The 27622-nt window shown below is 54.8% G+C and overlaps 1 protein-coding gene across 1 annotated transcript in view; it reads right to left on the minus strand.

The window, feature by feature from the left end:
* The window catches only part of MYOM2 (myomesin 2), a 74691-nt gene that overhangs the window by 14506 nt on the left and 32563 nt on the right, over nt 1-27622 (minus strand). The window contains exons 14-28 of the mRNA XM_047092079.1: nt 24560-24687; nt 20587-20770; nt 19184-19358; nt 17520-17641; nt 16456-16643; nt 14253-14379; nt 13654-13832; nt 12525-12639; nt 11423-11579; nt 11234-11340; nt 8731-8775; nt 8053-8189; nt 3324-3468; nt 3154-3213; nt 1929-1996 (exon numbers count right to left, since the gene is read on the minus strand). Coding sequence (XP_046948035.1) covers nt 1929-1996; nt 3154-3213; nt 3324-3468; nt 8053-8189; nt 8731-8775; nt 11234-11340; nt 11423-11579; nt 12525-12639; nt 13654-13832; nt 14253-14379; nt 16456-16643; nt 17520-17641; nt 19184-19358; nt 20587-20770; nt 24560-24687 — 1937 coding nt within the window. The remainder of the gene's footprint in view (nt 1-1928; nt 1997-3153; nt 3214-3323; nt 3469-8052; nt 8190-8730; nt 8776-11233; nt 11341-11422; nt 11580-12524; nt 12640-13653; nt 13833-14252; nt 14380-16455; nt 16644-17519; nt 17642-19183; nt 19359-20586; nt 20771-24559; nt 24688-27622) is intronic.

The following is a 27622-nucleotide window of genomic DNA, read 5'->3' on the forward strand; positions in this document are numbered from 1 at the left end:
CACCGAGGGCGCCCACGGCCCTCGCGCGGCTGCCTCCTGCAGACCGTCCTTACCTCACGCCCCCTGTCCCGGGGCCCTGTGCCCCCGCCGCATGACAGCGCCCTGCACGTTTCTGCACCTGAGCACGGGCCTCCCCTTTACCCCGGCCCCTCATCTGACAACAGCAACGTGGAGAAGCTGGCATCCTGGTGCCCCTGCCCCGCCACCCCGGCAACCCCACTATCACCCGTCTCCTCCTGCCCCCCCCCACCGAATGCCAGCTCCCTGCACGGATGCACACCCGCATGGCCCACCTGCTCCTTCTCCATCAACCCATCAGGCCAGGGGCACAAGCGGCTGACGACTGAATCACCAGCACACAGCGCCCGTTCTCACCTCCTCAGACCGGCCCCTCACGCCGTGGTCCTGACCGTCGCCCGTTCTCACCTCCTCAGGCGAATGCCGCTCCATCCTTTATCCTACTTTCCTTTGCTTTCACCCCATAACTCTTTGTCCTCGACTTCACTGAGATACAGTTGACAATATCATTATTTAAGTTTAAGGGATACGATGTGATGATATGATGTATTCAGCTACTACGAGATGGTCACCACCTTAAGATTAATTAACACATCCATCCCCTTACATAATCACCTTTTTTTTTTGTATATTTATGGTTAAGAACTCGAAGATCTGCCCTCAGCAGTTTAAGGGTGTTATATGGTATTACCAACTATAGTCACCATGCTGTCCACTTACCAGCCCTAGAACTACTCATCTTACCACTGGAAGTTTGTGCTCTTTGACCAACTTCTCCCCAGTTCCGTAATCCCCAGCCCCTGGCAACCACCCTTGCACTCCGCTTCTGTAAGCTCAGTTCTTTTAGGTTCCACATATACGTGCGATCGTACGGTATTTTCCTTCTCTGTGCGACTTACTTCCCTTGGCACAATGCCCTCAAGGTCCATCCATGTTGTCACAAGTGGCAGGCTGCCCTTCCTTCCAAAGGATGAATAACACTCCACATTAAGGATACACACGCTGCATTAACCCATTCATCTGCCCACGGACACTTGGCTGCCTCCTTCGGCTGTTGGGAAAAATGCTGCGGTCCACACGGACGCACAGATACCTATCTGAGTTCCTGGTTTCAATTCCTTTCTCTGCCGGATCCTCAGATAATTCTACATTTAATTTTTGAGGACCTGCCTTACCATCTGCCACGACGCCCAGCCTCCGAATATCCACAAGTTGGCAGCTTCCGAGCTCCGTTGCTTTGTCCGTGCCCTGGGCCTCCCTGGAGAAGTCTCTCCAACCTGACTGCCCCTGGACCATTCCTGGTCTTCCTCCAGTGTCCACCCCAAAAACCCTCACTCTGTTGAAATTCTCTGTTTACCTTCTCTTTCATCTGCTCGTCTGTGAGTAGCTTGAGGAACAAAACCCTGCATTATCGATCTTCCCCAGCACCTATGATAGTGCCAGTCTTGCAGGAGATGCTGCTTAAAGTCTGGTCCCCCAAACAGAGATCTGTATAGTCAGTAGTAACTAAGGCTTACTTTACTATTCAATTGTTAAAGAAAAGCGTAAGGAGCATCTTATTCCCAAAACATACCTTTTATTTCTTAAAGAAACCACGTGAGCGGCACGGGAATCACCGGATGAATGTCATCGTGGCACACTGTCCCTGAGTTCACTCACCAAGATCTTAAATCTTCTAAACGGCCCACTTGACTTCCCTGGCATGCCACCATACCATAGTCCCCTCATAAAGAGCAGAGACGGGCACGGAAGTGTAAGACCACAACGTCCACAAGACGCAAAGTCGCTCGGCACGCCCACGTGCGGCGTTTCTTCGCGTCCTGGGACGGACGGCACACGCTTCCCCGAAAGGGCTCTCGCTGGCCCACGGATGACACCTTACCACTCTCTTGTTGGAGCTCAGTCCTCACCTTACAAACAAGTCGAACCTCGCACTCGTCTGTAACATCCCAGTGCAAATATTCAGCAAAATGAGGGCCTGGGGGGAAAATAGAAAAGTTTTAAAAGGGGGAAAAAATACACACACACACACACACACACACACATATATATCACACTCACGCAATGCATATATATATATATATATATATATATATATATACACACATATATATATATTACACACATACATATACACGTACATACATATATCACACCCACACACATACATATCACGCACAGGCACACATACACATATATATGTGTGTGTGTATCTATACTTGTGATGCATTTTGAGCAGAAGAATATAGCTTTTCTGTCTGAAACTGAGATGACATTTCTGATGGATGTACCCTTTCCTCATCACCACCCCCCGAATCATTCATGTGGTAAGTACTGAGTTCTGACCGGCCCCGGTCCCCAGAAGCTCAAGGTCATGGCCTCCAAAACACCAGCTCAGGTCCAGCATATGGGAGTGGCCTGGAGATCCAGCTCGCACTTTGCACGGTTCCCCAGATTGAATGGGGGACCATGGGAGACTATGTCGCTGTGGGATGGCCAGACCACAGAGGGATGGAAAATGTGTGTGGGGGGAGGGGGGGGTGGAGTGGGACCGTAAGGAGATCAGCGGGCTCAGGAGAGACTAGCTGGTCTGCAGGTTGGCCACAGAGCCCGGGTACCTCTGGTTACCCTGATCATGTCCCTGATTCGCAGTGACAGAAGTATGAACACTACATAGTGGATTCCGGGACTTTTAAAGGTAGAAGCAAGAAAAGAATACAGATGAAATCCATGTAAAGTGCAAAAAACAGAAAAATACCCAGATTTCTGCAGATAAAAACCATCTAACATCGCATTCATTTAAAATAGCATTTAGTCATTGGGCATTGAGCAGAATTGGCTTTAAACAAGCATTCAAATAAACACTGAGTCTGGGGGCTCCTGGGTGGCTCAGTCGGTTAAGCGTCTGACCTCAGCCCAGGTCATGATCTCGCAGTTCGTGACTTCAACCCCTGCATCAGGCTCTGTCCTAACGGTTGGGAGCCTGGAGCCTACTTTGGATTCTGTGTCTCCCTCTCTCTGCCCCTCTCCTGCGTGCTCTCTCTCTCTCAGAAATAAATAAACATTAAAATTTTTTTAAAAAAGAAAACACTGAAACTGCTGGGGGATCGTGCTGGGGGTGGGTTAAGTACATACCTTGCTTCCTGAGGAACTCCTTTCTTTGAAATTCAGCCTCATCCAGAATAGCCTTGAATGCTGAATTCAATATTTAAGGGGGAAAGAAATGAAAGATGTTTGCTTCTGTGTGGTCAACACAATTTTCTTTGAATTTTCTTTTACAGGCATACAAAAACAGTGTTGCATACCGTCTCCGATGAGAACCAGAGAAGACTGACTTTTGGCTTTTCCGTCGTGAATCTGCACAGTGTAGGTGCCTTCGTTCTCGATAGTAAATCGGTCCATGACCATCTCGATAATGCCCGTTGCTTTGTCGCATTTAATTCTGTGTTTCTGGAAGCAATGGGGGAAGTAGAGAGGTCTACAGTGAAATTCCGTCTTCCGGTCTGATCCCTGACGTTAGGTAGTGGCATAATGTCACTACTGCATCTTCGGGGACTGGGACGTACACAGAAACACAGAATGAAATTTTATCCACTAAACCTCTTGGAGAACGGCACATCCACCAAGGGACACAAACAACCCCTCGGTGACCAAGCCCGCGTTCTGCGTGGGAGCCGACGACGCCAGGAAGGCTCACTCCCCAGAACAGGCGCCTAGCGCGAGAAAATTAGACACGCAGGAGGGACGAAACGGTGTGCATGTCAGCGTGCCCCACGCTGACCACGAAACCACGGGGAGCCAGCAGCAACGCACCGCGTGGCCTGCGGCTCCGAGGCCGCCGTGTGACCAGGGCCACAGGAGCTGCGTGTCAGGTGGGCAGAGGTTTTCCGGAGGAGTGAGGAGGAACTGTGCGTGCCTTGGCAGTCCTGGCACCTTGCGCCCGAGTCCGTCCTGAGGCCACGACCCGACACGGCCTCTGAACGCTCCCAGCTGAGCGCCGGCCCCATGCCCTGCAGACTGGTGTGGGGAGCACTTGCCCGAACAGCCCTGGGGATCGGCGGGGTGCCTTCCCGTGAGATCCCCGCGGTGCCCGCCTGCCCTACAGGGCCATACCTTGCCCCGGTTCAGACGTCCTCTCGCTGTCCGCCCATCCGGCTGGACGGTAAATCCTCAAGAGCGAGGACTGTCCTCACCCTTTCCACCTGGCACGTGTGCGCCCAAACGAGCGTGTAGGGGATTCTCGACGAGCAAGTCAGCCTGTGCCGATCGGCTCATTTTGCCGTCTACGGCGCGGAGCTGGCTGCGGTCCCTGACCACAGCGTAGTTCCCCACCGACGCGTCCGACCGGGGACATGACCCCGTGCTGCCCAGCCCGCCCGAAGCCCGGCTTCCTTTCACGCTGCTCTCATCTTTCGTGCCGGGCTGCCACACGCTGACGTTTTGTGGTGCCCAACGGGCTCCATCTTACTCCCACCTCGGACACCACGGAATCTGAAACGAAGCAGGGCCACGGGGGTGCGGGGACCACATCCAAAGAACGAGTCGTCTCCGATGCAGAGAATCAGCAGGGAAAGGACGGCACCAAGGCACTGGGGCTCCGCCCTAGAGATGCTGCTCACGGCAGGGCCTCGACCTCCGCGGGCCCAGGGTGACCTACAGGACGGCCCCGGCCGGCTCTCGTCCTCCCATTAGGCTGAGCCCCACTGGGACTGTGGCAGTGACTCTCCAACCTGAATGACGACCTCGCTCCTGAGAAGGGGAGGCCCACCAGCCAGGAGAACAGAACAAACACCCGTGACCCGCGGTCAGCAGGCTAAGGAAACCCCATTGGCCCCCTAGAAAGTGCGCTCCATGACATGCCCCTTTCTAAGAGTTTAGAATCTCTGTCTGCAGGTAACTTAACAGAAAACCTGTGAACAGGGGGGCCTGGCGGGCGGGAGGGGGGGCGGTCAGTCGGTTGAGCATCAGACTCTGGATTTCAGCTCAGGTCATGATCTCTCAGTTCGTGAGCTCGAGCCCCACGTCGAGCTCTCTTGGAATTCTCTTGGAATTCTCTGTCCCGCTCTCTCTGCCCCTCACTCTCTCTCTCTCCCTCTCCCGCTCTCTCTGCTCCTCCCCCGCTTGCTCTCTCTCGTCTCAAAATAAATAAACATTATTTAAAACATCTGTGAACGGAGCCAGAGAAACAGGACTCACTTTCTGACAAACACCGCGTGTAATTTCCACGGTGCTCTCCTCTCTCTGAGACCACACTGACGCCTCAGCATTCCAAACGGCTGTGTCCCAAGAGACTTCAGAACACAGCTATTGGCAAAACAGCAACTTTGCCCGGTTTACCGGTGAGCGCATCTCCAGGAGCATCGGGCACCGTCTGAACTCTCCCGCAGGAAGGCCAAGGCCCCCGTCTTGGCCCGCTCCCCTCCGGCTCCTGGCATCTAGCTGTCACACCGCCAGCGCTCAGCACAGGCAGCACCAGGCTGGCCTGTCCCCCGCCCACCTCCCCCAGACTCACCCCGGGCACCCCCGTTCCCCAAGCCTTCCTAACGGCTTGGGCCTCTCCCGTCTCCGCTGCCCCTGAGCTCAGATGCCCCTGCTGCTCTGTTCTCAGTCCCTGCGTCCTCCCCTGAGGGACCCGGTCCTCCAGCTCCAGGGGACCCTCCAGGAGGGCAGGCTCACCTCACTTCTCTGTCCCTACTGCTGGGCTGGCTCCGGGGGACCATCAAAAACAATTCGCAAAACATACCCCGCGGGAGACAAAGACGACTACCACATTCTCAGTGGTTAATGATGAGGCTTCAGGTCCTGGCTCATCAAATACACCTTGTGGGTTTTAAGTGAATCAAACCTACTCCCCGGCCCTGACTTCCAGTCAACATTAAAAAACCACCTTCATAGTTAGAAATTGCAGTGCGATTTCACGGACGTACGGCACACGATATGTGCTTGTTTGAGGTCATTTGCGCCGTGTCCAGATGGGACGCTGGTCTGTGGAACGTGATGGAGAGACAGAAATGAGCAAGAAAGGCTGGCTTCAGACCGCTTTCCGGGAGAGAGAGGCCAGGGTAAGAAGCGGTACTGATCACAGAATGTGGAGTCACTCCTGGTGGGGGTGGGGGGTGCGGGGGGCAGGAGGAGGGGAAGGCCTGTAAGTAAGGGGACACTCAGACACCTGTAAGTAAGGGGACTCCAGGAGCCTCCTCGTCAAGTCTGAGAAGCACAAACACGGCACTCTCACCCCCCAGATTCTTAATACAACAGCCGTTTCCATTTTCTCGGCTTCCGCACTGTGGTATCTGGGCAGGTTTTAGGAATTCATTAGGCTTCTCGCCATTATGCAGCCAGATGAAGTTCAACGATTTTCCGGTGCCATAAATACAGGCTTTTATGTGACTTACGCAAAATAACATCGATCTTCACATGGGAAAGTCACCTGTGGATTGCTAATTAAGCCAGTGAAACAGCTCAGCCCTACTCCGAAAGATTAGCCACGCGGCAAAGACATCAGTTTTTAAAGCAAGGTCTATGCAGCAGGTAGGAAACGTTAATCAAAAGATGTTCTTCAAATAAAGTGCAATTACACTAACTTCCTTTTCATCTCCTGGCACGATCTCTGCTCGAAGAAAATGCCTCCAATTCCTTCATCATGCCGTACTCTCCCAGGGACAAGAGTCACGTTTCTGGCTTGTTTGCAACCAGGAAGAAAATACCGCTATCTGTCAGCCGATCCTCCCACGTCTACGAGTCTAACGTACGTCACTGTTTCTCAAGGTGAAGAAAAATCACACGCTCCTTGTCCATTCAGGATTTCTGCCCGATAGCCGCTCACGCTGCCAGATAAGCTTTACCAAACGCCCACCGGACACAATGCCCGCACTAGGGGTGAGGGGCCCGGTGAAAGGCACCTGCGTGGCTACAGCGATTCCCACATTTCAACCGCCCCGTGAACGTGTGTGCAGCACACACAGGGGGGAGGCGTTCAGGGGTTAGGAGGATGGTACACGGACCAAGGACACTTCACACTAAGCATCCAGGGGAAGAGCAGAGGAAGTACAGTCCCTAGCTTTCCGTGCAACAGTAACGAAAGGGCCCATCGAGCAAGGTTTTCCTTTAGCTGGATCTCCAGGTGTACTATAGTTACTAGACAAGAAGAAATACGTCGAAACGTAATCAAGGTTCCACAGCCAGAAAAGGAATATTTAGAATAACTGTAGGATTCGTTGCACACGACGAAAAGCAGAACAACGGTAAAAGCGTTTGAATCCCAGCACACAACACATTGTTGGCGATTCTGCTGGTCTTTGCCCAGATCTGCCATAACAGAGAGCAGCCTAAAAGTTCAGGGAAGGCGCAGAAACAGATTTACCAGGAGGTGCCTGATATGGGAAGTTCTCCGTGGGAGGGGGGCCCCCAGCGGCCATGTTGCAAAATGCATGCCTTCAAAACCACGATCGAGAATAAATACACCTATGCATCAGGGATATTCCCACGTCCCTCGTGTCACCTGGACCTTTTGATAAAACCAGGCTCAATGTCTCCGGGGGGGGGGGGGGGGTGCCTGGGTGGCTCAGTCGGTCAAGTGTCCAACCTCGGCTCAGGTCATGATCTCGCGGTTCGTGGGTTCGAGCCCCGTGTCCGGCTCTGTGCTGAGAGCTCGGAGCCTGGAGCCTGCTTCGGATTGTGTGTCTCCCTCTCTCTGCCCCTCCCCCGCTCACACTCTGTCTCGTTCTCTCTCAAAAATAAAAAAAAAACATCAACAAATTAAAAAAAAAAAAAAAACAGGCTCAACGTCTCTAAAACATAGTGTGTCATTTTTTTTAATGCTGGCAGGCTGGGATTCAGAGGGCTTCCGATCTCTTCTCTGGCCCAGGCCAATCTCTGAACATCCCAAGAATCAGCCATCACACAGGCATCTCACCAACCTGCTACACCCCAAATTCTACCGCTCAAACACAGAACCCTGACTTTAAAGAACTGACCTACTGAAGTAAAACCTGGCCCTCTTCAAAGCCCCAGATCACTCACACATGAACTCACCTCGCTGTCGGAGACTTCTCTGTCGTTAATAATGAATCGGTAGCTGGCATCTGGTGATAAGTGCTCAGCCTGGAGCCAGAAGCGAACCTGGCCCTTATCAAAAATCTCATAAGCTAATTCTGATTTCAAAGGAATTGCTACAGGAAGAAAAGAAATCAGAAGTCAATAATGCATGAATCCTTATGAGAAAAATTGCTACATATTGGTGGAAAATATCAATCCCAGTTATTAAATTTTTTGCGAACGTGAAGCCCAGGAGTACCGAATTGGATTATGAAAACCCAAAATAAAAACAAACCCCTCGTTAGCCTGCTGTGGTTAAAGGTGTGCCGTGCGAGCTTGTGCGCCCGTCGGCACAGCCTCACTTTCCTGGCTGACCCGACGGCTGCCAATGAATGTATGGATCTGTGTATTCAGTGTAACTCAATCGCCCAAGGTGCCATCTGACTGACTCGCTCGGATTAGGAACAGCCATGCTAAGCCCCAAATTCAATAAAAATTTCTACGAGTTACAGTACCAATTCGTTTTTGTTTTAAATGTGCAGGGGACACGCCTGTAAGCTGGGAGCGTGAAATGAAGGCGCTGTGCCCCAAAGAGCTCCTCCGTGAGCTCCGTGCGGCAACAAACACCCCCACTCCCCCGGTGGCGTCAGCCTGCAGGGTCCCCGGCTCACTTACTGGGATTTTTGATTTCGTTGCTCAGGGCCATCAGACGTTCAAGCTCTAAAATTAAGAAAAATACTCGTGTCGGTTTTGCCCTGTACATTCAGAAGTTTATAAACAATCGAGCGGAGATGGGACATCACCGAGATTTAATCTGGGGTGGTGTAAGAAACGTGAACCGGAAGTGAAAGCACAAGTCGGAGGTAAGCCACCTTCGAACACTCTCTTCGGCTGAGATCCTCACCATTTAATAACCCGGTCCCGACGGGCAGTGGGGTGTGTGAGGGCGGAGCCTTGGGGACAGCGGGTTTGGGGTGGGGGCGGCTTGCAGAGGGGAGGTTTACAGAGATCCACTTCCAGATCCTCTAATTCCATAGGATCCTAACATGGTTCCGGCAGGCTGGGGACAGGTGGTGGTCTGTGATTTTCTTCCCCCTGCAAGATGGCTTTCTTCCAAATGCTTCATCCCCCCCCCCACGATTTCACTGTGATGTATTATTGCCACAAGTTAACAAAAACAAAAATGCATCACTCCTGAGTCTCAAGGACAAGCTAAGAAACCCCAAAGGTTCTCAGCCATTTCTTCCCTGCTTCCTTCTTTCCTTCTCTCCTTCCTCCTCAATGAGAATTGAGAAAGGCAGCCATGGTCACGAAGGCATGTGTGAACACGCTGATTTGAACTCAACAATGAAGTTAGACTGCTCCTGACTGGACGGCTGGCCTGGCTTCCCGATGAGGTCTAAGGGTAGGAATCCCTGTAAATCAAATGGGCAAAACCTGCAGCTTCATCCACAAGACAGACGTCCAAAGTCCACATACGTTACAGAACATGCTGTAAATGCGCATCGTTCTCAACTATTTAAAAGGAGGGGCGCCCGGGTGGCTCAGTGGGTTAAGCGTCCGACTTCGGCTCAGGTCGTGATCTCGCGGTCCGTGAGTTCGAGCCCCGCGTCAGGCTCTGTGCTGACAGCTCAGAGCCTGGAGCCTGTTTCAGATTCTGTGTCTCCCTCTCTCTGACCCTCCCCTGTTCATGCTCTGTCTCTCCCTGTCTCAAAAATAAATAAAACGTTAAAAAAATTTAAAAAATAAAATAAAATAAAAGTAAAGACGCCATCTAGAAACTTAGCGATGGTGCCGAGGGGGTACAGACCACTCTTCAGGGTTACCAGGGGTGTTTGCAGCCTGAATGGTTTGAGGACCACTGAGTTGGGTCAGAAAAGGCAGCCTAAAAGGCACTGGAGCAGATTGTGGATGTGCCCCTGTCTCTGGGCACGGGCACACTGAGCGAGGACCCCACACGCAGACGCTGTGCAGAGCCCCCCGCTGGAGTCCTGCTCAGTCTCGTGAAATCTGCATTTGCTTCACCAGGCTTCCCAGCACCTGCACTGGACACGCAGGGGCCTGACGTCGGGGCAGGGGGCGCCTCCCGGCGGGGGCCCAGGCCGCTCCCGCCTACCCACACCGGACGGCCACTCTAGGTCAGCTTGCCTCGGGACCACACTGCCTCCGGCCACCACGCCACGGGTGGCCGCACGGTCTGCTCATCAGGCACGAGAGGCATTTTAATAGAGGGCTCGGAGGGACTCAGAAGCTTCAAGGACCTGAAGAAACCTGTCTGGAACTGCACGGTTCACCCCACATCCCGGTAAGGCTGACCTTGACCTGCACGTACGGCGGACAAGGGCTGGACACAAACAGACCGAAGCCCAGGCAGCACAAGAATCCGCCTCCCGAGGCTCCCTCGTTTGCCTCGCGGAGTCGGGTGTGTGAGCCCACCTGAGACCACCTCCCCCGAGCCCCGTGGCCCGAACAGACTTTGCTCATTTCCGCCTTCGGTCTCCTACTCCTAGGAGAGTGCGAGAGGTTGACTCTGCTGGCTAGACCCTATTTCACACGCAGAAAATGCACGTTTTCTTTTATCGTCCTGATTGTTCAATGTTGGGAGGGAAGGGGGCGTCTTCCGTACGTGTCCCCTGCATCAATCTCACGGGCTTACCTGCTAATATGCCCCTCCCTGCTTGCAAGCCTCCGAAATGTAGCAAAACCCAACGTTAAAAGCACAAGGGGGAAGCGGGGGCCGCCTGGAGGGCTCAGGTGGCTGAGCATCTAACTCTTGGTCTCGGCTCAGGTCGTGATCTCAGTTGGTGGGTCCGAGCCCCGCATCGGGCTCTGTGCTGACAGCGCGGAGCCTGCTTGGGTTTCTCTCTCTCCCTCTCTCTGCCCCTCCCCTGCTCACTCCCTCTGTCTCTCTCTCGAAATAAATAAATAAACTTGAGAAGAAAAGGCACAAGGGGAAGCTATAAAGGCAGCAGGTCCTGGGCCGGTGATTTGCGTGGCGGACGGACTACAAGCTCCAGAGTCTCCTCAGGCCCACGGTAGGTTTGCTTCTGTAAATGTCCCGCACCCCAGCCTCCCCCCGGCACACACCCTTTCCCTAAGTGAGTCCTTCCTGTGTTGCCGTCAATCTTTCCAAGCGTCACACACCGAACCTGGCGAGCCCACGTCACGTGGACCTTACCTTCTTCATCCAACACAAAACTGGAGGACACTCCGTCGGTGTCGCTTACGGACACGGAGTACGTTCCTAAATCCTCTTTATCCGGCTTTTTGAAGTACAGCTTCGAGCTGAAAGGGAAGAAGCATAGGAAACGTTACCGTTTGTGACGGTCCCCCGGAGTCCCAGCGGCCAGCTCCAAAGCGGACTTACTGGTCTCCCACCGTCTCGATCCTAAACTTCCCGTCGTCTCCGACCTCCTCGTAGGCTTTGCACCAAGTGAACTGGGAGGCGTCTGTCATTTCTTGGCAGTCAAAGCTCAGGTAGATGTTTCCTTCCTCGTCCACACCCGCACTGATCTCCTTCGTGCCTGCAGGGCGAGGACACAACTAGACGCCTTAGGATTCTTTTTTTGGAGGGGTGGCTCCTTTTACCCCGACTCATCAGGTTGCCTTCCACGGTCACCGAGGACGCTGAGTCGGACCCGTCGAAGGGCAAACCACCGCGGGAGCAGAGGGCAGAGCACGCGGGGCGTTCCGCCCATCCCCCTCTCTGCGTCCAGGCCCGCTGTGGAGAGTGTGTCGGCCAGGAAGACCCTTCCTCTCTCTGAGATCTGGCCCCTCACCCCTGCTAGGGGCCCGGGCAGCCGTGGGCACACGCGGGACCCCCTCTCTGCTCTCCTTCCCTGAGGGGCAGTGGGGGGGGGACTTCTGGCTACTCTGGGAGCAGGTGGACACCCGGCCCATCGCAGGCCAGTCCGAGTCGCCCCTCGGGAACCAGGGACACGTCAGCCTGGGCAGGTACGAAGAGATCACCGGTTTCCGAGAAGACAGAGAGGCACGGAACGCCGGGTGGCAGAAGGACATGAAGCCAGCCCCAGGGAGGGGAACCGCCGACCCCCCTGTCTGCGGCTCGAGCACACTCCTTCCCCACGTGCCCTGTGCGCCGACCTCGTCCTCAGAGGTCACCTCCACGGGGCTTTGGCTACTTGGAACCGCGAGCAGTACCAACGGCTTCATGAGCTCCTGGTCCAGAGGCAGCAGTGAAACGAAGACCACCGTCATCCCCGCCAGTTGCGGTCCTCCTCCACGTAAAGCTGCCACTGACTCTGCCACGTGGCCTGGGGCACCCCACCCTGACCCAAGGGTCTGCCAGGGCACGGGGCTGGCTGGACACACGCGCTCCCGTCTGCCACTCAGCTGCTCCAGCATCGCGACGGGACCCAGCTGTCGCCGCGCTCACGCGGACACAGAGCGCCCGCCCCTCCTCCCGCAGCCCGGCCACCGCCTCGCGTCGCTACGCGCTCCAGTCTCACCTGGTCTGGCCTCCACCAGCACCGGCTCAGACGTGTCCGACGGCCTTCCCACCCCACTGGCGTTCACGGCCCGGACCCTGAAGACATAGGTCTTACCCTGGTGCAGGTTACAGACCTTGGGAAGACAGAGAAAATACCCCATGTCAGTCGACAAAAGACACAGACTTTATACTTTTCACATTTTACCGTGAACCTGCTTTTTAAAAAAGCAATTCATTTTCCAGCTAGAACGGCTGCACGCAAGGAAGCAGGAAGGCCAGAGGTGAGACAGGCTGACGATCACTCCCAGCCTTACTTTGCAAGAGCAAACCAAACACTCACTCTTCAATGTTGATACGTTGTTTCTTTTTTCTCTGCATGTTTCAAAGCAGAATTAAAATCACACCTCCAGTTTGCAACCTGGGGTTCATACTTAACACGATTCTATGGGACGAAATATTATTTTCACGGTGAGTGCTAACTGCGCAACATATCCCATCATTTGGAGGCATGAAGATTAAATCATTTTCCTCTCGCACATACGGAGGTAATGTGTACCGCAATCCGCACTGGTAAGTAAAGTATACCTAAGTCATTTGTTTTGCTAGATCCTTAGAAGCTGATCGGTTCATTCAGAAGAACCCGATCTTGTTTTACGCTGTCGGCTTGCTTCCCAGAGGCTGATGCCGATTTACGTGTCTGAAGGTGCAGCCAACTCAGGTGTGGTCTTTCCGTACAGGCGTGTACGTGCCACGCCACGGAGACCCCAGTCAAGCGACGAAAACCCCTGGGTGAGGGCAGCTGGGGAACAAACCAGCCAGGTGGCCTCCTGCTCCAAAGACCAGGGTCACAACTGCCCCCAGTGATGGGCAAACCGTAGGTGCTAAAAATAGAAACACGTGGAGCAAGAACAGTGCAATCTTGTGAAATGTACTAAAGCTGTGCGTGTGCTTCTCAGGCAGACGTCTGTGAGCGATCCTGAATTATTCGGGCGAACTCCAAGGCCTGGAGTGCAAAAAACCAGTAGTGGAGACCGGGCACGGTGGCACCGAGCTATGCGGGCGGCCGCCTGGTGGCCCGGAGCCCGTCCGCAGCGGGACCAAAGTCACCCTCCCCGCGAGGCAGCGAGCGAGCAGAGGAACACGGTCACCTTTAAGTAACGGTTGGCGGTTGCTGCCTCGTTCACGGTGCTCCATTCTCCAGAATCCTCCTCCTTATAGTCCACAAAATACCCAGAAATGGGGCTGTTGCCCGTGTACATGGGCGCCTTCCAGAGCATGACCAGCGACGTGTCCCTGACCTCACAGAACGTCAGATCATAGGCAGGACCTGCAAAATGGAACATACCCCGTGCCCATGCATGCACACGCCGGCCGCACAGCACAGCCGCCGCCCCGGGTAAACACTACTTTTTCACACCACGGTCGTCGCTAATCTGCCTACTGAATGTCTCTATCGGCGTTTGTCCGAGAACGTCCGGGAGGAGCGTGCAGGGGGGAGTGGGGGGCGTCCGGCTGGCCCCACAGCCGCGCATGGGGCACGGGGGGCACTGCGGCCACCCTCGCGATGGCTCGTGAGCCCACATCGCTGCTCAGGACCAGCAGCCTGTCTCACAGACAGAGCAGGTGCACCCAGGTGGGGCATGCGTGTTACCCACGCCCACGCAGGAAACCTGTCCGCCGCAGGGCCCGCCCCCTGGCCAGCCCCATGCGTGCACAGGGCACTCGGGGCCCCAGAGGGGACTCGTACCAGGCTCAGGCATGGTCCACGCCTCACACTTGAAGAGCTCGCTGGGGTCCGACGACTGCCCGATCCCCGCCAGGTTGACGGCCGCGATTTTGAACTCATAGAGTGAGCCTTCTGTCAAGCCATCCACCTACGCGGATTATTCAAGTTAATGCATGAAATAAGCGTTGCGTTGCAGTCCATTCATGACTGACTCACGAATGAACCCCGAGGGAGGGGCCATGTCGGTAAACTGTGCAGTGATGTCAGGGAGGGCTGCGGATGCCCCTGCCACATGTGGCCGCTCCAGGGGACCTCACCTGCTTTGCCCTGTTCCTTCCTTGCATAACCTCGCCTACAGGGGCGGCGTGATGACCCCCCCACCCACCGGCAGATAGGGCTCCGGGGGCTTGGAGACACGAAGGCACAGAGGCAAGTGAACAGCAGAGCAGAGGGGCCTGCCCTCAAGCCCCCCGTCCCTTCTGTGAACGCCGGCACGTTGGCCGCCACGGGCTGGGGACCCGAGGCCTCCCTGCCAGACCAGGGCCTCACTCTGTGACACCGGGCAACCTGTCACCGTCCCCAGCACATCGGTCGGAACCTCAGCCACACGAGGGTCTGTACCCAAACGTGAGAGGAAGGCCTTGACCAGGACCCTTAGCGCTGCCTGGCAGTTTCCAGACAATACTGTCTCTAAAAACAGATGACCTGCAAAGCAAGTGCGTTTAAAGTTCAACGGCCTCGGGCGCCTGGGTGGCTCAGTCGGTGAAGCGTCCGACTTCGGCTCAGGTCATCATCTCACGGTTCATGGGTTCAGGCCCTGCGTCCAGCTCTGGGCTGACAGCTCAGAGCCTGGAGCCTGCTTCGGATTCTGGGTCTCTGTCTCTCTCTGCCCCCACCCACCTGATCATTATTGTCTCTCTCTCTCCCTAAGGTAAATAAACATTAAAAAAATTTTTTTAAGTAAATGCTTTTCTCTTAAAAAAAATTTAAAAAAAGGAGAAAAAAAGGGGGCGCCTGTGTGGCCCAGGTAGTTAAGTGTCCAACTTTGGCTCAGGTCATGATCTCACTGTTTGTGGGTTCAAGCCCCGTGTCGGGCTCTGTGCTGACAGCTTGGAGCCTGGAGCCTGCTTCGGATTCTCTGTCTCTCTCTGCACCCCCCACCCCCGCTCATTATTCTCTCTCTCTCTCTCAAAGGTAAATAAACATTTAAAAAAATTTTTTTTAAGTAAATGCTTTTCTTTTTTTTTTTTAATATTTTTTTTTAATTTTTTTTTAACGTTTATTTATTTTTGAGACAGAGACAGAGCATGAATGGGGGAGGGGCAGAGAGAGAGGGAGACACAGAATCAGAAACAGGCTCCAGGCTCCGAGCCATCAGCCCAGAGCCTGACGCGGGGCTCGAACTCACGGACCACGAGATCGTGACCTGGCTGAAGTCGGACGCTTAACCGACTGCGCCACCCAGGCGCCCCAAGTAAATGCTTTTCTCATACACACGTGAACCCATATGCACACACGTGTGCACTCACACCCATTCACAAATACACGTACACATTCATATGCTCATGTGCACACACAGGCACACGTGTGCATGCTCACATGTGTTTGCACTGTGCACACACACTCATATACACACGCGTGCACACACATTCACACACACAAGCCTGTGACCTACACTGTGCGAACGAGGAGTGGGAATGTCAGAGGGCAGAAGAGAAAGCCCACGGGCTGCTGAGGGTTTGTGTCTGGATTCGGTCCCGGATCTTCCTTCCTCCAAACCCACGTCCTTCCCACTCTCTCCGCTCGGACAGAACAGGGGTTTGGACAAGTGACTCGCTCGGGGGCGGGCATGCAGCCTTGCTCAGGAAAACCACGACAAAGAAGTCAGGGGGCAGGGGGACTCCCTGACTGACACCTGCTGGGCACAAACATCACATCCCCGCGGCAGCTCGCTGCGACAAGCTCGGGGCCTGGAGCCGGCCGCGGTGGTGACCCTAACCCCCCTCCCCTGCCCGCCCCCTTGCCTCTCCACCTGCTCCTGCTTCACAGGACAAAATGCGTCCTAAGGCCCAGTTCTAGAGATACAGGATCTCAGGAGACCGCGAACTTTTCTTAACCCACTTTTGCTTCTGTGTCACGTGATCTAGTGTCTGAGTCGCCGAAGGAAGGACTCTGCCCGGGACGCGAAAGCAGAGCGGAGACCCGTGAACCCGGAAGAACCAACCGTCAGGATCCTCTCCTTCACAGGCGAAGAGTTGACCTCATGCCAGTTCTTATGCTGAGCCTCGCGCTTGTCTATGTAGTAACCCAGGATGGGGGCCCCGCCGCTGAACCTGGGCACCTTCCAGCCCAGCGTCATGGAGTGGCCGTCGCAGTTCAGAAGCGTGACCCCGTACGGATGCGAGGGGACAGCTGCAGGGACACAGGGCGGGAGGGTTACCCCAGAGTCGGCCTGGGCACCCCCTGCCCCGCGGGGCGGCTCCTGCACTGGGGTAAGGGGGGGCAGGCGGCAGCTGGGGGGGTGGCGCCCAGACTCGACCCATCTTTGTGTGTCTTCATCTCTTCCTTTGAAGAGAGGACGCGTCCGTTGTATGTATTTATTGCTATTTCTAAACACATCCCCCAATAAATAACACAGGCACACAGACATCTTCCAATATTTCAATAATACAAGGGCGATAAATTATTGAAATCTGGCCCGGATGGCTGAAATATGAGATTCCTCCCCCTCCTCTGGGGAAAGCCCCAAGGAGCCGTCTCATCACATCCACGAACGACACCTGTGCCCCCGTGACCAGAGATGATGAACGTTACAGACGCCAGAATCACTCAAGTGAGCACGAATTTGTATTTTCCTTCTGAACCCATTTGGAAATAGACCATCTTTTCCTACCGGGTTGAAGAGGGACACGTCTCTGCTCCCCCACCCCCAACTCTGGGTGACCTATGCCCAGCCGTCCTCTGTCACCTGAGACACAGGTGACCCGGGAAAGATCCATTCTCATCACAGAATAAAAATGTAGACGATTGCTTTTCGTTTAGTAGAAAGGACTCGAAGAGGAAAATGGTAACGTTTGGAAGTCCTTCCCGGGAAAAACTGACAGATTAGAATAGTGACCTTAAAACTAAAGAGTAACTGATTTTTTTTTTCTTTTTCTTTTTTTCCTTTTTTTTTTTTTTTTTTTTTGCTCTATTTCCCACCTAAGTGTTATCGGACCCGACATTCCTCGGAAATTCCGTAACACTGCGTATTGTCAGAAATCGTAAGTAAGCCCGCGGGTTACTCACTGAGAGCGGCCTGGACCTTGATGACGTCCGACTCCTGAGAGTTTTCACTTGTGCCGACGGCATTCACCGCCTTCACCCGAAACACGTACTGCTCACCGGTGGTCAGGCCGTGCACCACGAACCTGAGGGAGACACCAGTCAGGGGCACGACTACGTGGCTGAACCGTTTTTCTCTCTCCCGCAGCACAAGTACAAATCGTGGGGGACACGCCAACGTTTTTTCCACGGGGGACGAGAAGGAACGTTACTCTGAATCAAGTTGTGTGCACACGGTATACACGGGTTCGCGCTGGCAGTTTTAGCTTTCTGATGCAAACCAGCACGCGGGGTCAGGAAGGAAGGCGGCGTGACGCCTCGCTACGCCAGGAGCTGGAGGGACACAGGTCTGGGGGCACGGAAAGCAAGCCCCTCAGATCCTAAGCGCCCCTCTTCCTCCGTGTCGCCCACGTGCTCTGTGCCCCCCCTCCCCTTCGCTTCCCCAGTTACCAGGTTCTGTCTGAATCACACGTCTATCACGAAACAGCATTCAAGTCCTCATCTAAAGAACCCACATGTGGAAGGCTTAGAAACAGGAAGCGTTCCGGACACGGAAGGGACCCTAGTCAGACGAGCCTCAAACACCGGCCTCCACACTCAACAGATTTGGGCCCCTAGTCACGTGCCTCCCCCTTGGTGAGGCTGCTAGCCCATCTGTGAAACGGGACATCGGCCCCTTCCTCCAGCACCCCTGGCAAGTGTCACCCGGGAAACGGCACGGGAGGATCTGGGTCGCCCCGCACAGGCCGGCGCTCTGCCGGGTCCGCGTAAGCGGTCACCGCTTGCCTCACCGGGCCTGTGAACGTGCTGTGACCTTCTACAAAACTCCGGCCTGAGAATGCTATTTTCACTTCTTTGGTCTGAGATCTCTTTCTGTATTTGCCGCCCGTGAACTCTAAATAACATCTAACCAACGCTCTCGCTCTCGGTCGTATCTCTTCTTTCGCAGCCACGGCCTTTTCCAATCTATTACTTCCTTAAGAAGACAAACGGGAAAGACGGCTGAGCCATCACTGACCGCCCGTCCATGGTGCAGAGCCGGACAGCTGCCTCTGTTTTCTGGAGAAGCACATCCTGGAGAGGGCCTAACAGGGTCTGACATTCTGCACCCTTGGCAGGAAAGGGGAGTGCGTCGATGCCGGAGTGAAGACGCTCCCTCCCACGGCAGGAGGGGCCCAGGTCCCCTGCACCAGAGATGGGACGTCCCCCGGCTTTGTCTCAATCGGTGGTAGAGTGCGGGCTCTCACTTATGCGAACGAAGCAATTTTAAAGTTTCGAAAAATCGACACGGAAAAATGAAACGCCTCTCAGGTCGCGGTTGCGACTGTAACTTTCCCGCTGGGAGGGAAGCCTTAACTGCTCCCGTGTCGGGAGAGCCAAGGTTCTGGAGCCTCCTCTGTCATGAACACACTAATCGTTTCAGGCACGAGCCTGGGGACCCGAGCAGCCTGTCAGCTCTGGAGTCCTGCGCCCCTTACGTGGGCATAAGAAACAGACCTTTGTGTAGAGGCTCACGGGCGTGGGCGCCACGGCGTGGACCGCTCTGAGCCTGAGCGGCTCCTGTCTGGTTTTGCGTCTCCTACTCTGTCCCCTCACACGGCAGTTCTGGAGCCCCCGCAGGGCCACACCTGTTGTAGCCAATGGGCTTGTGATTGCACGGCTCCCAGACGTTGGACCCCGCCACGGAGCAGTCCACGTAGTAGCCGAGGAGATCGTCTTCCTGCTTGGGTCTGTCCCACCGCACGACCACCGACGTCTTCGTGTTCCGCGACGCCAGCACCCGGCCAGGGGCAGAAGGCACGGCTGTGCAGGGGAGACACGGTGACAGACGGGACACGGTATCAGAGTTTTGGAAGCTGTACCACAGACCCTCGAGCCCTTGTGTCCACAGGGAAGGACGACCTGAAATCTGCACACGGAGGGAAGTGGGGGGCAGGCTGCCACCCGGGGAGCCAGAAGGTGCCGGACCTTCCTCCGTCCTCCCAAGTCCTACCCGACTCACAAAGGAATTACAACCACCGAATCTCCCATACCCCCACCAGAAAAGTTGAAAATCACGTTCGGGGGCGCCTGGGGGGCTTAACCGGTTGAGTGAGTGTCCAACTCTTGGTTTCAGCTCAGGTCATGATCTCACGGTTCATGAGATTGAGCCCCACATCAGGCTCTGTGCTGACGGTGCTGAGCCTGCTTGGGATTCTCTGTCTCCCTCTCTGCCCCTCCCTGCTGGTTCTCATTCTCTCTCTCTCTCTCTCAATAAATAAAACTTAAATAAATAAAAAATAAATAAAAAGCATATCCTGATGACACACACACTTTGGCTAACAGGGTAGTTAACAATTTCCGGAGGGTGAAATGACTGATTTTAAGAAAACAAGACACACTTCTACCAGATTGATCAGAAACTTGACGGGATTCCAAATCTAATCGTGACTTGACCATAGATTTTTCTCACCGGTGCAATTCAGAATTTCTGTAACTCCTACTTGACATCTTCCAAGAGGGAACTTGAAGCCATACAGGCAAGGAGTTCCAGTGTGTTCAGGGTTTTTAAAAAGGTGGCCAATGCCTAAAAATATTTCTAACCCATTTATTAGTTCCATGAAAATAAGACGGAGGGGCACCTGGGCAGCTCAGTCAGTTAAGCATCTGACTCTTGACTTTGGCTCAGGTCATGATCTCATAGTTTAGGAGTTCAAGCCCCAAATCGGGCTCTGCGCTGACAGCACAGAGCCTGCTTGGGATTCTCTCTTTCCCTCTCTCTCTGCCCCTCCCCTGCTCACAAGCTCTCTTTCAGTCTCTCAAAATAAATAAGTAAACTTAAAATAAGACAGAACTTTGGAGAAATGTTGAGTACCAACCAACACAGGGCAAAGAGCTCTCTGTCTCCTGTAAAATGAAATTTTAAGACAGCTTGAATTTTAACTCCCGTACAACACGAATTGTCTTTTTCAACACAACATGATGGCCTCTGATGTCAGTGACTCAGGGCCTGTCCCCAGCTGTCGTCGCTCACGGACATGACCGTACTCACCAATCATATCCTGGGCCTGAATGGGGGCGGTGATCTCCGATGGTTCGCTCAGGCCATGTTTGTTGGCTGACAAAACCCGGAACACGTATGGCTTCCCTTCAGCAAGGTCAAAGACGGCGTAGCGAGGGGACCGCACGGCCGTCTGGGCGTTGACCCGCTGCCAGCTCCCGCTCCCGACCACCGACTGTGAAGAGACATGGGATTCGCCAAAGGAAGCCAAGAACTGCCGAAACACATGCTGACGGAACCATTCTGCTTTAGCTAGCAAACTAATCTCTAGGGACGTCCGGGGGTAGAGCGCATCCTGGGCCATCAGTAAACCTTTCCTGAATCACGCGAAAAGGGAATTCAACCCGGAAAAGTAGGTAAGAAATTACCCCAAGTTGGAAATGCTCAGCAGTAAAAAGTTTTACGTGAAAGCAAATAAACTTCAAGGAATTAACACATAGGTTGTAGTTTTAGTAAAGTGGAATGAACTGTAAAGAGTTAAAGATAATTTAAGATATTCATAAAATTCTGGGGTGCCTGGGTGGCACAGTCGGTTAAGCGTCCGACTTCAGCCAGGTCACGATCTCGCGTTCCGTGAGTTCGAGCCCCACGTCAGGCTATGGGCTGATGGCTCAGAGCCTGGAGCCTGTTTCCGATTCTGTGTCTCCCTCTCTCTCTGCCCCTCCCCCGTTCATGCTCTGTCTCTCTCTGTCCCAAAAATAAATAAACGTTGAAAAAAAAAAAGAAAAAAAAGAAAGATATTCACAAAATTCTATCGTAACTCAACTGGTCACATTTCCATTTAAAATGTACAGTATTTTGCGACTATTATCGTAGTAACAGCAATCTACCTAACCAGCAGCAACGTAAGACGCGCTACGATACATCCGTACATTGGAGAACGTAGTCACTTAGGCTACCTTATAAAAATCCTCAATCGGAGGAGAGCGACTGTTTTGCTAAATGTAACACAGGATGCCAACTGTACCGATGACATATAAAGTATACAAAAGACTATAGAGAAAAAGACTCTTAATATACGTATCACACGTTCATCGTGACTGTTTCAGGGGTGCCCGGGGGCTCTGTCAATTAAGTGTCCAACTTCGGCTCAGGTCATGATCTCGTGGTCTATGAGTTCGAGCGCTGCATCAGGCTCTGTGCTGACGGCTCAGAGCCTGGAGCCTGCATCGGATTCTGTGTCGCCCTCTCTGCCCTCCCCCACCCACTCTCTCCCTCCTTCTCTCTCTCTCTCTCTCTCTCTCTCTCTCTCTCTCTCTCTCTCAAAAATAAATACTTTTTAAAGCATAATGACTATTTCAAATGATGGAGTTATCGGTGATTTTCATTTTATTCTATATAATGTCTCTGTATTTCCCAAACTTCCCATACTGCAGGTTTCGTTTTTATCATTTGATCGTCTCATCGCTGATAATTATTTTTTTAAACTTCAGTTACAAGTTTCACTTAATTGTTTCCTACAGAGAAAGATCCCCCTTCCTGAAGGAATCCTGAGGCAGCAAAAGCACGTGCACGGTGACCCTTGGAAAGGCTCCCAAGAACAGTGAAAGCGTTTCAAATGGCCCCGGGCTTCTAGAAGTCAGAGTCACATTGAAAGCTGTCTCTCATTTCAGCAGGAGCGAAGTCACCGCCTAGGGGCTGGCGCAGGCACCCGCAGTCGGAGGCCCCCACGCGCCCCCGTCTGACACTCAGCTGGGGCCGAGCAGAGAGGAGGAGCCTCGCGTTGGAGGAATGACGACAGGGAGGAGGGAGGAAATACACGGGGCTTACTGCCAAGCTTCTAGAAGCCCAAGAAAGGCTCGGGAGCCAGAGCTAAGTCGGGAGCTGCTCATCCTTCAGTGGAGGCTGGAAGGACACGTGTGGGTCCCCGTGCCCGGAGCAGGGCCCCCAGGGCATGCGTCTGGAGCACAAGAGCACTCGGGGCACCGCCAGCCTCACCTCAGGCAGACTAGCCGCTGAAGCGGCCACTAGCCGCTGAACCACGGGCGTCAGAAATGACCGGCCACTAGCCGCTGAACCACGGGCGGCAACACGGCGGGAACGGCCCGGGAGCCGTCCAGGAGCCACCCAGCGGAGGCGCAATCGCGCTGGAACTCCGCTCCGGGTGATGCGGCAGGCCACCCGCTCGGCGTCTGGGTGCCGGGCTGCCGCCCCCCACGCTTGGTGTCAGCATAAAGTGGGAAAGAGGAATCCGCGTTCCTGCGCTTCCTTCCGGGCCTTGACAGGAATGAAGTCACCACAAGACCACCTCAGACGGGCTGGGGGCGGACCGCCCGCCAGGAGCCCACACTCAGTGTGGCCCAGCTCCGGCCCCTCCCGGGGGCCTCACGCTGCTCCCCGGGCCCCCGGCGCACGCCGCCGGGCCCTGAACGCTTCGCCCTGCAGCACTGCAGGGTCAGCCGCCACGTAAGGCAGCCCCGCAGACCAGCGGTGAGGGCCACGGGGTCCGTCCACGCCCTGGAGGCTGAAATAGCGCTCACTTCATTCCCGCGTCTGCTTCCTCTAGTTGTACCACGCGCCGTTCCTGTGCCGCACGCACCTGTTACTTGCTCTGTCCCGCGTGCGTGCCATAAACGGCGCACTCCACACCACACTGTGGCGTGAGTGGAGGGTCACAAAACCAGCCACGGGATCTGGACCACAGCGATTTTTCTCAATATGGCCCACAGCCCACTAGCACGTCACTGAGCCCGTGAAGGGGTCAAAAGCTGCGTCCAGTGCTACGGGACAGACCAAAGCCGGAGAGCATCATAGCATGCGGTAAGGATGTCGCGGTTTGGGAGTTGTTGGTTACACGTGTGCACGTGTGTGTGCGACTGCGTGTGCAAGTGCATGCATGTGTGCACGTGTGTGCATATGTGTGTGCGTGTATGAGTGTGCACATGTGCCCGGGTGTGCGTGTGTGCGCATGTGTGTCTGAGTGTGTGCATGTGTGTGCCTATGTGTGCTTGTGTACATGTATGAGTGTGTACGTGTGTGTGTATGTGTTCGTGTGTGTGTGCAAATGTGTGTGTGCTTGTGCACATGTATGTGTGTGCGTGTGCCTATGCATATGGGTGTATGCATGTGTGTCCACATTTATGAGTGTGTGCATACGTGTATGTGTGCTCACGTGTGTACGTGTTTGTACGAGTGTGTGTGCACGTGTATGCATATGTGTGTGCGTGTATGACTGTGTGCATGTGCCCATGTGTGTGCGTGTATGAGTGTGTGCGCATGTGTGTCTGAGTGTGTGCATGTGTGCCTATGTGTGCTTGTGTACATGTATGTGTGTGCGCGTGTGTGCGTGTATGTGTGTTCGTGTGTGTGCAAATGTGTGCATGTGTGCTTGTGCACATGTATGAGTGTGTGTGCATATGCGTATGGGTGTATGCATGTGTGCATGTGTGTGCACATTTATGAGTGTGTGCATACGTGTATGAGTGTGTGCGTGTTTGTATGAGTGTGTGTGCACGTGTGTGCATGTGTGTGGGTGTGGGTGTGTGCATGTGCATATGTGTGTGCATTTATGAGTGTGTGTGTGCGTGCGCGTGCAGGGCTGCAATACACAGCTACTTCTCTCTGCGTCCAGACCTAGTGCCCTCCAGCCAAGAACCGGCTCTCCCGGCCGGCTGCAGTGTGAATCCCTGTACAAGACCGCCACCAAGTGGCCACGCGACCTCTGAACAAATGCAGAGCAGCAGCAAACGACCCTCCTGCCCACGTCTCACTCGTCCTCGAGTGAGACGTGGGAGCTAGACCGCGTCGGCAGGAAGAAAACATGCAGATCCCCCATTTCGGTGCCTTCGTGGGGGTGGGGCCGCTCGCTCACAGAAAGGCCGCAAACCCAGACCCAGGACGCAGTCCCCTGATTCCCACTTGCACGGCCGGGCTGGCCACGTACTCACAGCACAGCCGGCGCCCTGGCGCCCTCAGAGCGCAACCCACTGAACGGCACAATGTGAGGGTTTACAACACACGGTACCTTCTCGATGAAATACATCAGCGGCTCCTTGCCGCGGGGAGTAGGCGGGTCCCAGCTGAGGACCACGTACGTCCTGCTGATCTCTGAGGCGTGCACGTTGGTGGGCGGCCCTGGGATCTGCACGTCGCCTGCAGGAGTGATGACCTCAGTTAGTGCTGGGTGTGCCCCGTGTCCCCCCGTTCGCCGGAGCCCATCGTGGGAGCGCGGTCCCCGGGGTACATTCCCAGGCACCAAAGACCTGCCCTATCAGTGACGTCCTCTGCTTCGCTTCTATTTGGGGACGGTAAGCAAACTATTTCTCCCAGCCAAGTCTAATGCACTGCTTAAGATCACCTAATTAGTTTTGTTTCTAACATAAGCCGGCTCATTAAAAAAAAAAAAAAAGAATCTAATCCAAAAATCTTCCAGAGCTCCGCTGGAAGGGGAGGCGGGAAGATCCACCCGGAAGAAACAGAGTGCTTAACCAGAGTGGAGCTTTAGAGGGGCCGGGAACCCATGCAGAGGAGGTGCTCGCGGTCTGTGTTCCGCGATACGGAAGCCCTCTGGAAGGGGATTACCCTCGCTCTGCTGGTCCTCTGGGTTACCTTCCTCGTACTGCTCGCCCTCACCGCCCTGGATCTGTACGCCGACCTTCTATAGCCCGTCGTTCTGCCCTCCCTAGGGGGGCCCGGGCCACGTTCACAAGCACTGGAACCTATACCCACAGGTTTAAAATCCTGGAGCGATATCAATAAGCCTCTTGCAAATAACTAGTTTGGAACATTTGTGATCGGAGGCGTCTGCTGTGCCTGGCTTGTGACACACCCCTTGCTTTAACACACGTGAAGGTGTCGGGGGCGTTATATCTGGAGAGAGCTTTTCATGAGATGTGGAGGTTTCCCAGACCCACAATCTCCGTAGCTGTGATACAAAATATTATGAGCTTCCGATTAGATTAGCACATGATTAAACCGGTTTGAACGTCCCCAGGACACGTCCGAGCCCTTCTCCATATCCCATTGCGCCCTGGGGACTGTGCAGCCGGCAAGGAACTGAACCACCGCATGGAGACGGGACAAACAAGACTGGGTCTGGTTTCCCAGGAGTCCTGTTACACATTTTACAGGCCACTCGGCACAGAAGGGTGTCGTGGCCTGATCTAGGAGCTTCCTGGCAAGGGGCTTGGATTCAAACAAGGACTCAGGGAGTCTCTCCAGGAAAGTGCCAGTAGGGCCGGTGGAGCGGGGCCTCCGGACACCCGATGGGACCCACGCACTGCGTCCCTCCCGAAGAGATCCGGACACAGCCCTGACGGGAGAAGATACAGGAACCTCGCCCTCGGGTGACGCGTGCCGAGCCCCCAGGGCTGCAGCCTGGTTTATGCTTTATGTCCAAGGTGCCGCAGGACGTGGGAGGCAAGCCCAGGGAACAGAGGGCGGCAAGGCAGGTGGTGAAGGCAGTAAGGACGTGTGAGTGCCCGCTCACAGAGCTGCCGTCCACGTGCTTTCAGGTCTGAGCGTGTCACTGTTCTCAGACCCCGCACAGAGCTGCCAGGCCCAGAGAAAACGGAGCAGGAAGCATCCCGTCCGGTGCTGGGGGAGAAGGAAAAGTCCCTGTTCGTGTCAGCAGGGGACCCCCGGCTGGGGCGAGATGCTTGGGTCCCAGAGCCCTTCGGCATCAGGCCGACCCACAGCGGCGGGAGCCGCAGGGATGTGCTGTTGGCGTCAGCCACGGACAGCAGGGGGGGGCCAGGGAGGGGGACAAGGAGAGGCCACGGGCAGAACCCACCTCTCACCCACACTCCCAACAGCCGAGAGGAGGGCGCAGAGAGAAGCAAACGAAAGCAAACGGAGAGGACAGGAAACTCCAAGTGCGTTACCAGGTTATCCTGGGTGTCCCTGCGCCCAGAGCTGTGCATCTCTGGAGCCCACGGCACTCCCGCGTGACTGTAGGTCAGCAAGCTGGGACGCTCTCCCAGGACCCAGCTCGCAGCGGTGGGACAGGGGGCCCAGGCCCTGGTCCCCCGATCGCAAATCCTGCACTTGGTTCTCTCCACCCTGGGAGACTGCAACCCCCACAGGCTGCCCAGACGTCCCCTCCAAGTCAGTGAAACCCGAGCTTCATCCCCGGGATGACAGAGCCCGAGAGACCGCGCACGTCTTCAGAGCGCACGGTGCCTTCGCCCCGGACGCCGGGTGTGCAGTTAGCGGAAGGCAACCATCTGCCTGGGCTGCGAGGCCTGTCGGCCCTTCCCAGAACAAACTGTGCACCTTGTGAGCGAGCAAGTCAGGAAAGGCTGGGAAAGCTGGGCGACATTCAGAGAGGGGCACTGACCGTAATTAACACGTTTGCAAGGGGGGCGCCGGGGTGCCTTCTCTGACCCGCCTGCCCCTGACCTCGGACAATGTGTGGCCGCACCCCGGAGAGCTGGCGCCCGCTGGCTGGACTCCGGGAGTACCATGGCCCGTCTGAGCGTCTCAGCCCCTGGCCCGCGTGGCCAGACACAAACAGAGCCTCAGGAACACCGGCCACAGTGTGGATAGAACACAGCCACGTTCGAGGGCGCATCACACAAAATGAAGGCACCCGCCTTCTTATAAGAAAGGAAGCACTTGAAAGCACCATTGCTTTGCACGGTGACCTTCACGTAATGCAAATTTCACCACTGATAGGCGTGGGGAGCAGCCAACGCCTCCTCCTTTGGGGTAATTTTATGCGAATTCCTACACACCCGCTCAGGATGGCTCAGATGGTTCTCTCCTCACTGACCCATCGCCCACCAGACGCGAACAAAGGAACTTCCTTTTCCTCGCTCCTGTCAAAAGCGCCTACCTTACCCAGGCTGGGGTGCTGCAGGAACCCCTCCTCCACTCTTAGCAGGACCAGATTTTACTTGTTCAAAGAGCGATGTTTCCATCGGGTATTTATGAAGCCACAGTTAAGTCAACCTTCCCTAAATTGTTTTTCTTTTGTCACCGCTTTCCTGGGCATCTCCCCCCAACTCTGAGAATGTCTGGAAGCGGAGGTCTCATCTGAGCCTTCAGACGTTCCCGTGGGGCTCAACCAGGACTCTTAAAGGGCGTC

The sequence above is a fragment of the Lynx rufus genome, unplaced genomic scaffold, assembly GCF_022079265.1.
Source record: "Lynx rufus isolate CCGP_SWC_20201006 ecotype Redwood Valley unplaced genomic scaffold, mLynRuf1.p SCAF_3, whole genome shotgun sequence".
In the NCBI taxonomy this organism is placed as follows: domain Eukaryota; kingdom Metazoa; phylum Chordata; class Mammalia; order Carnivora; family Felidae; genus Lynx; species Lynx rufus.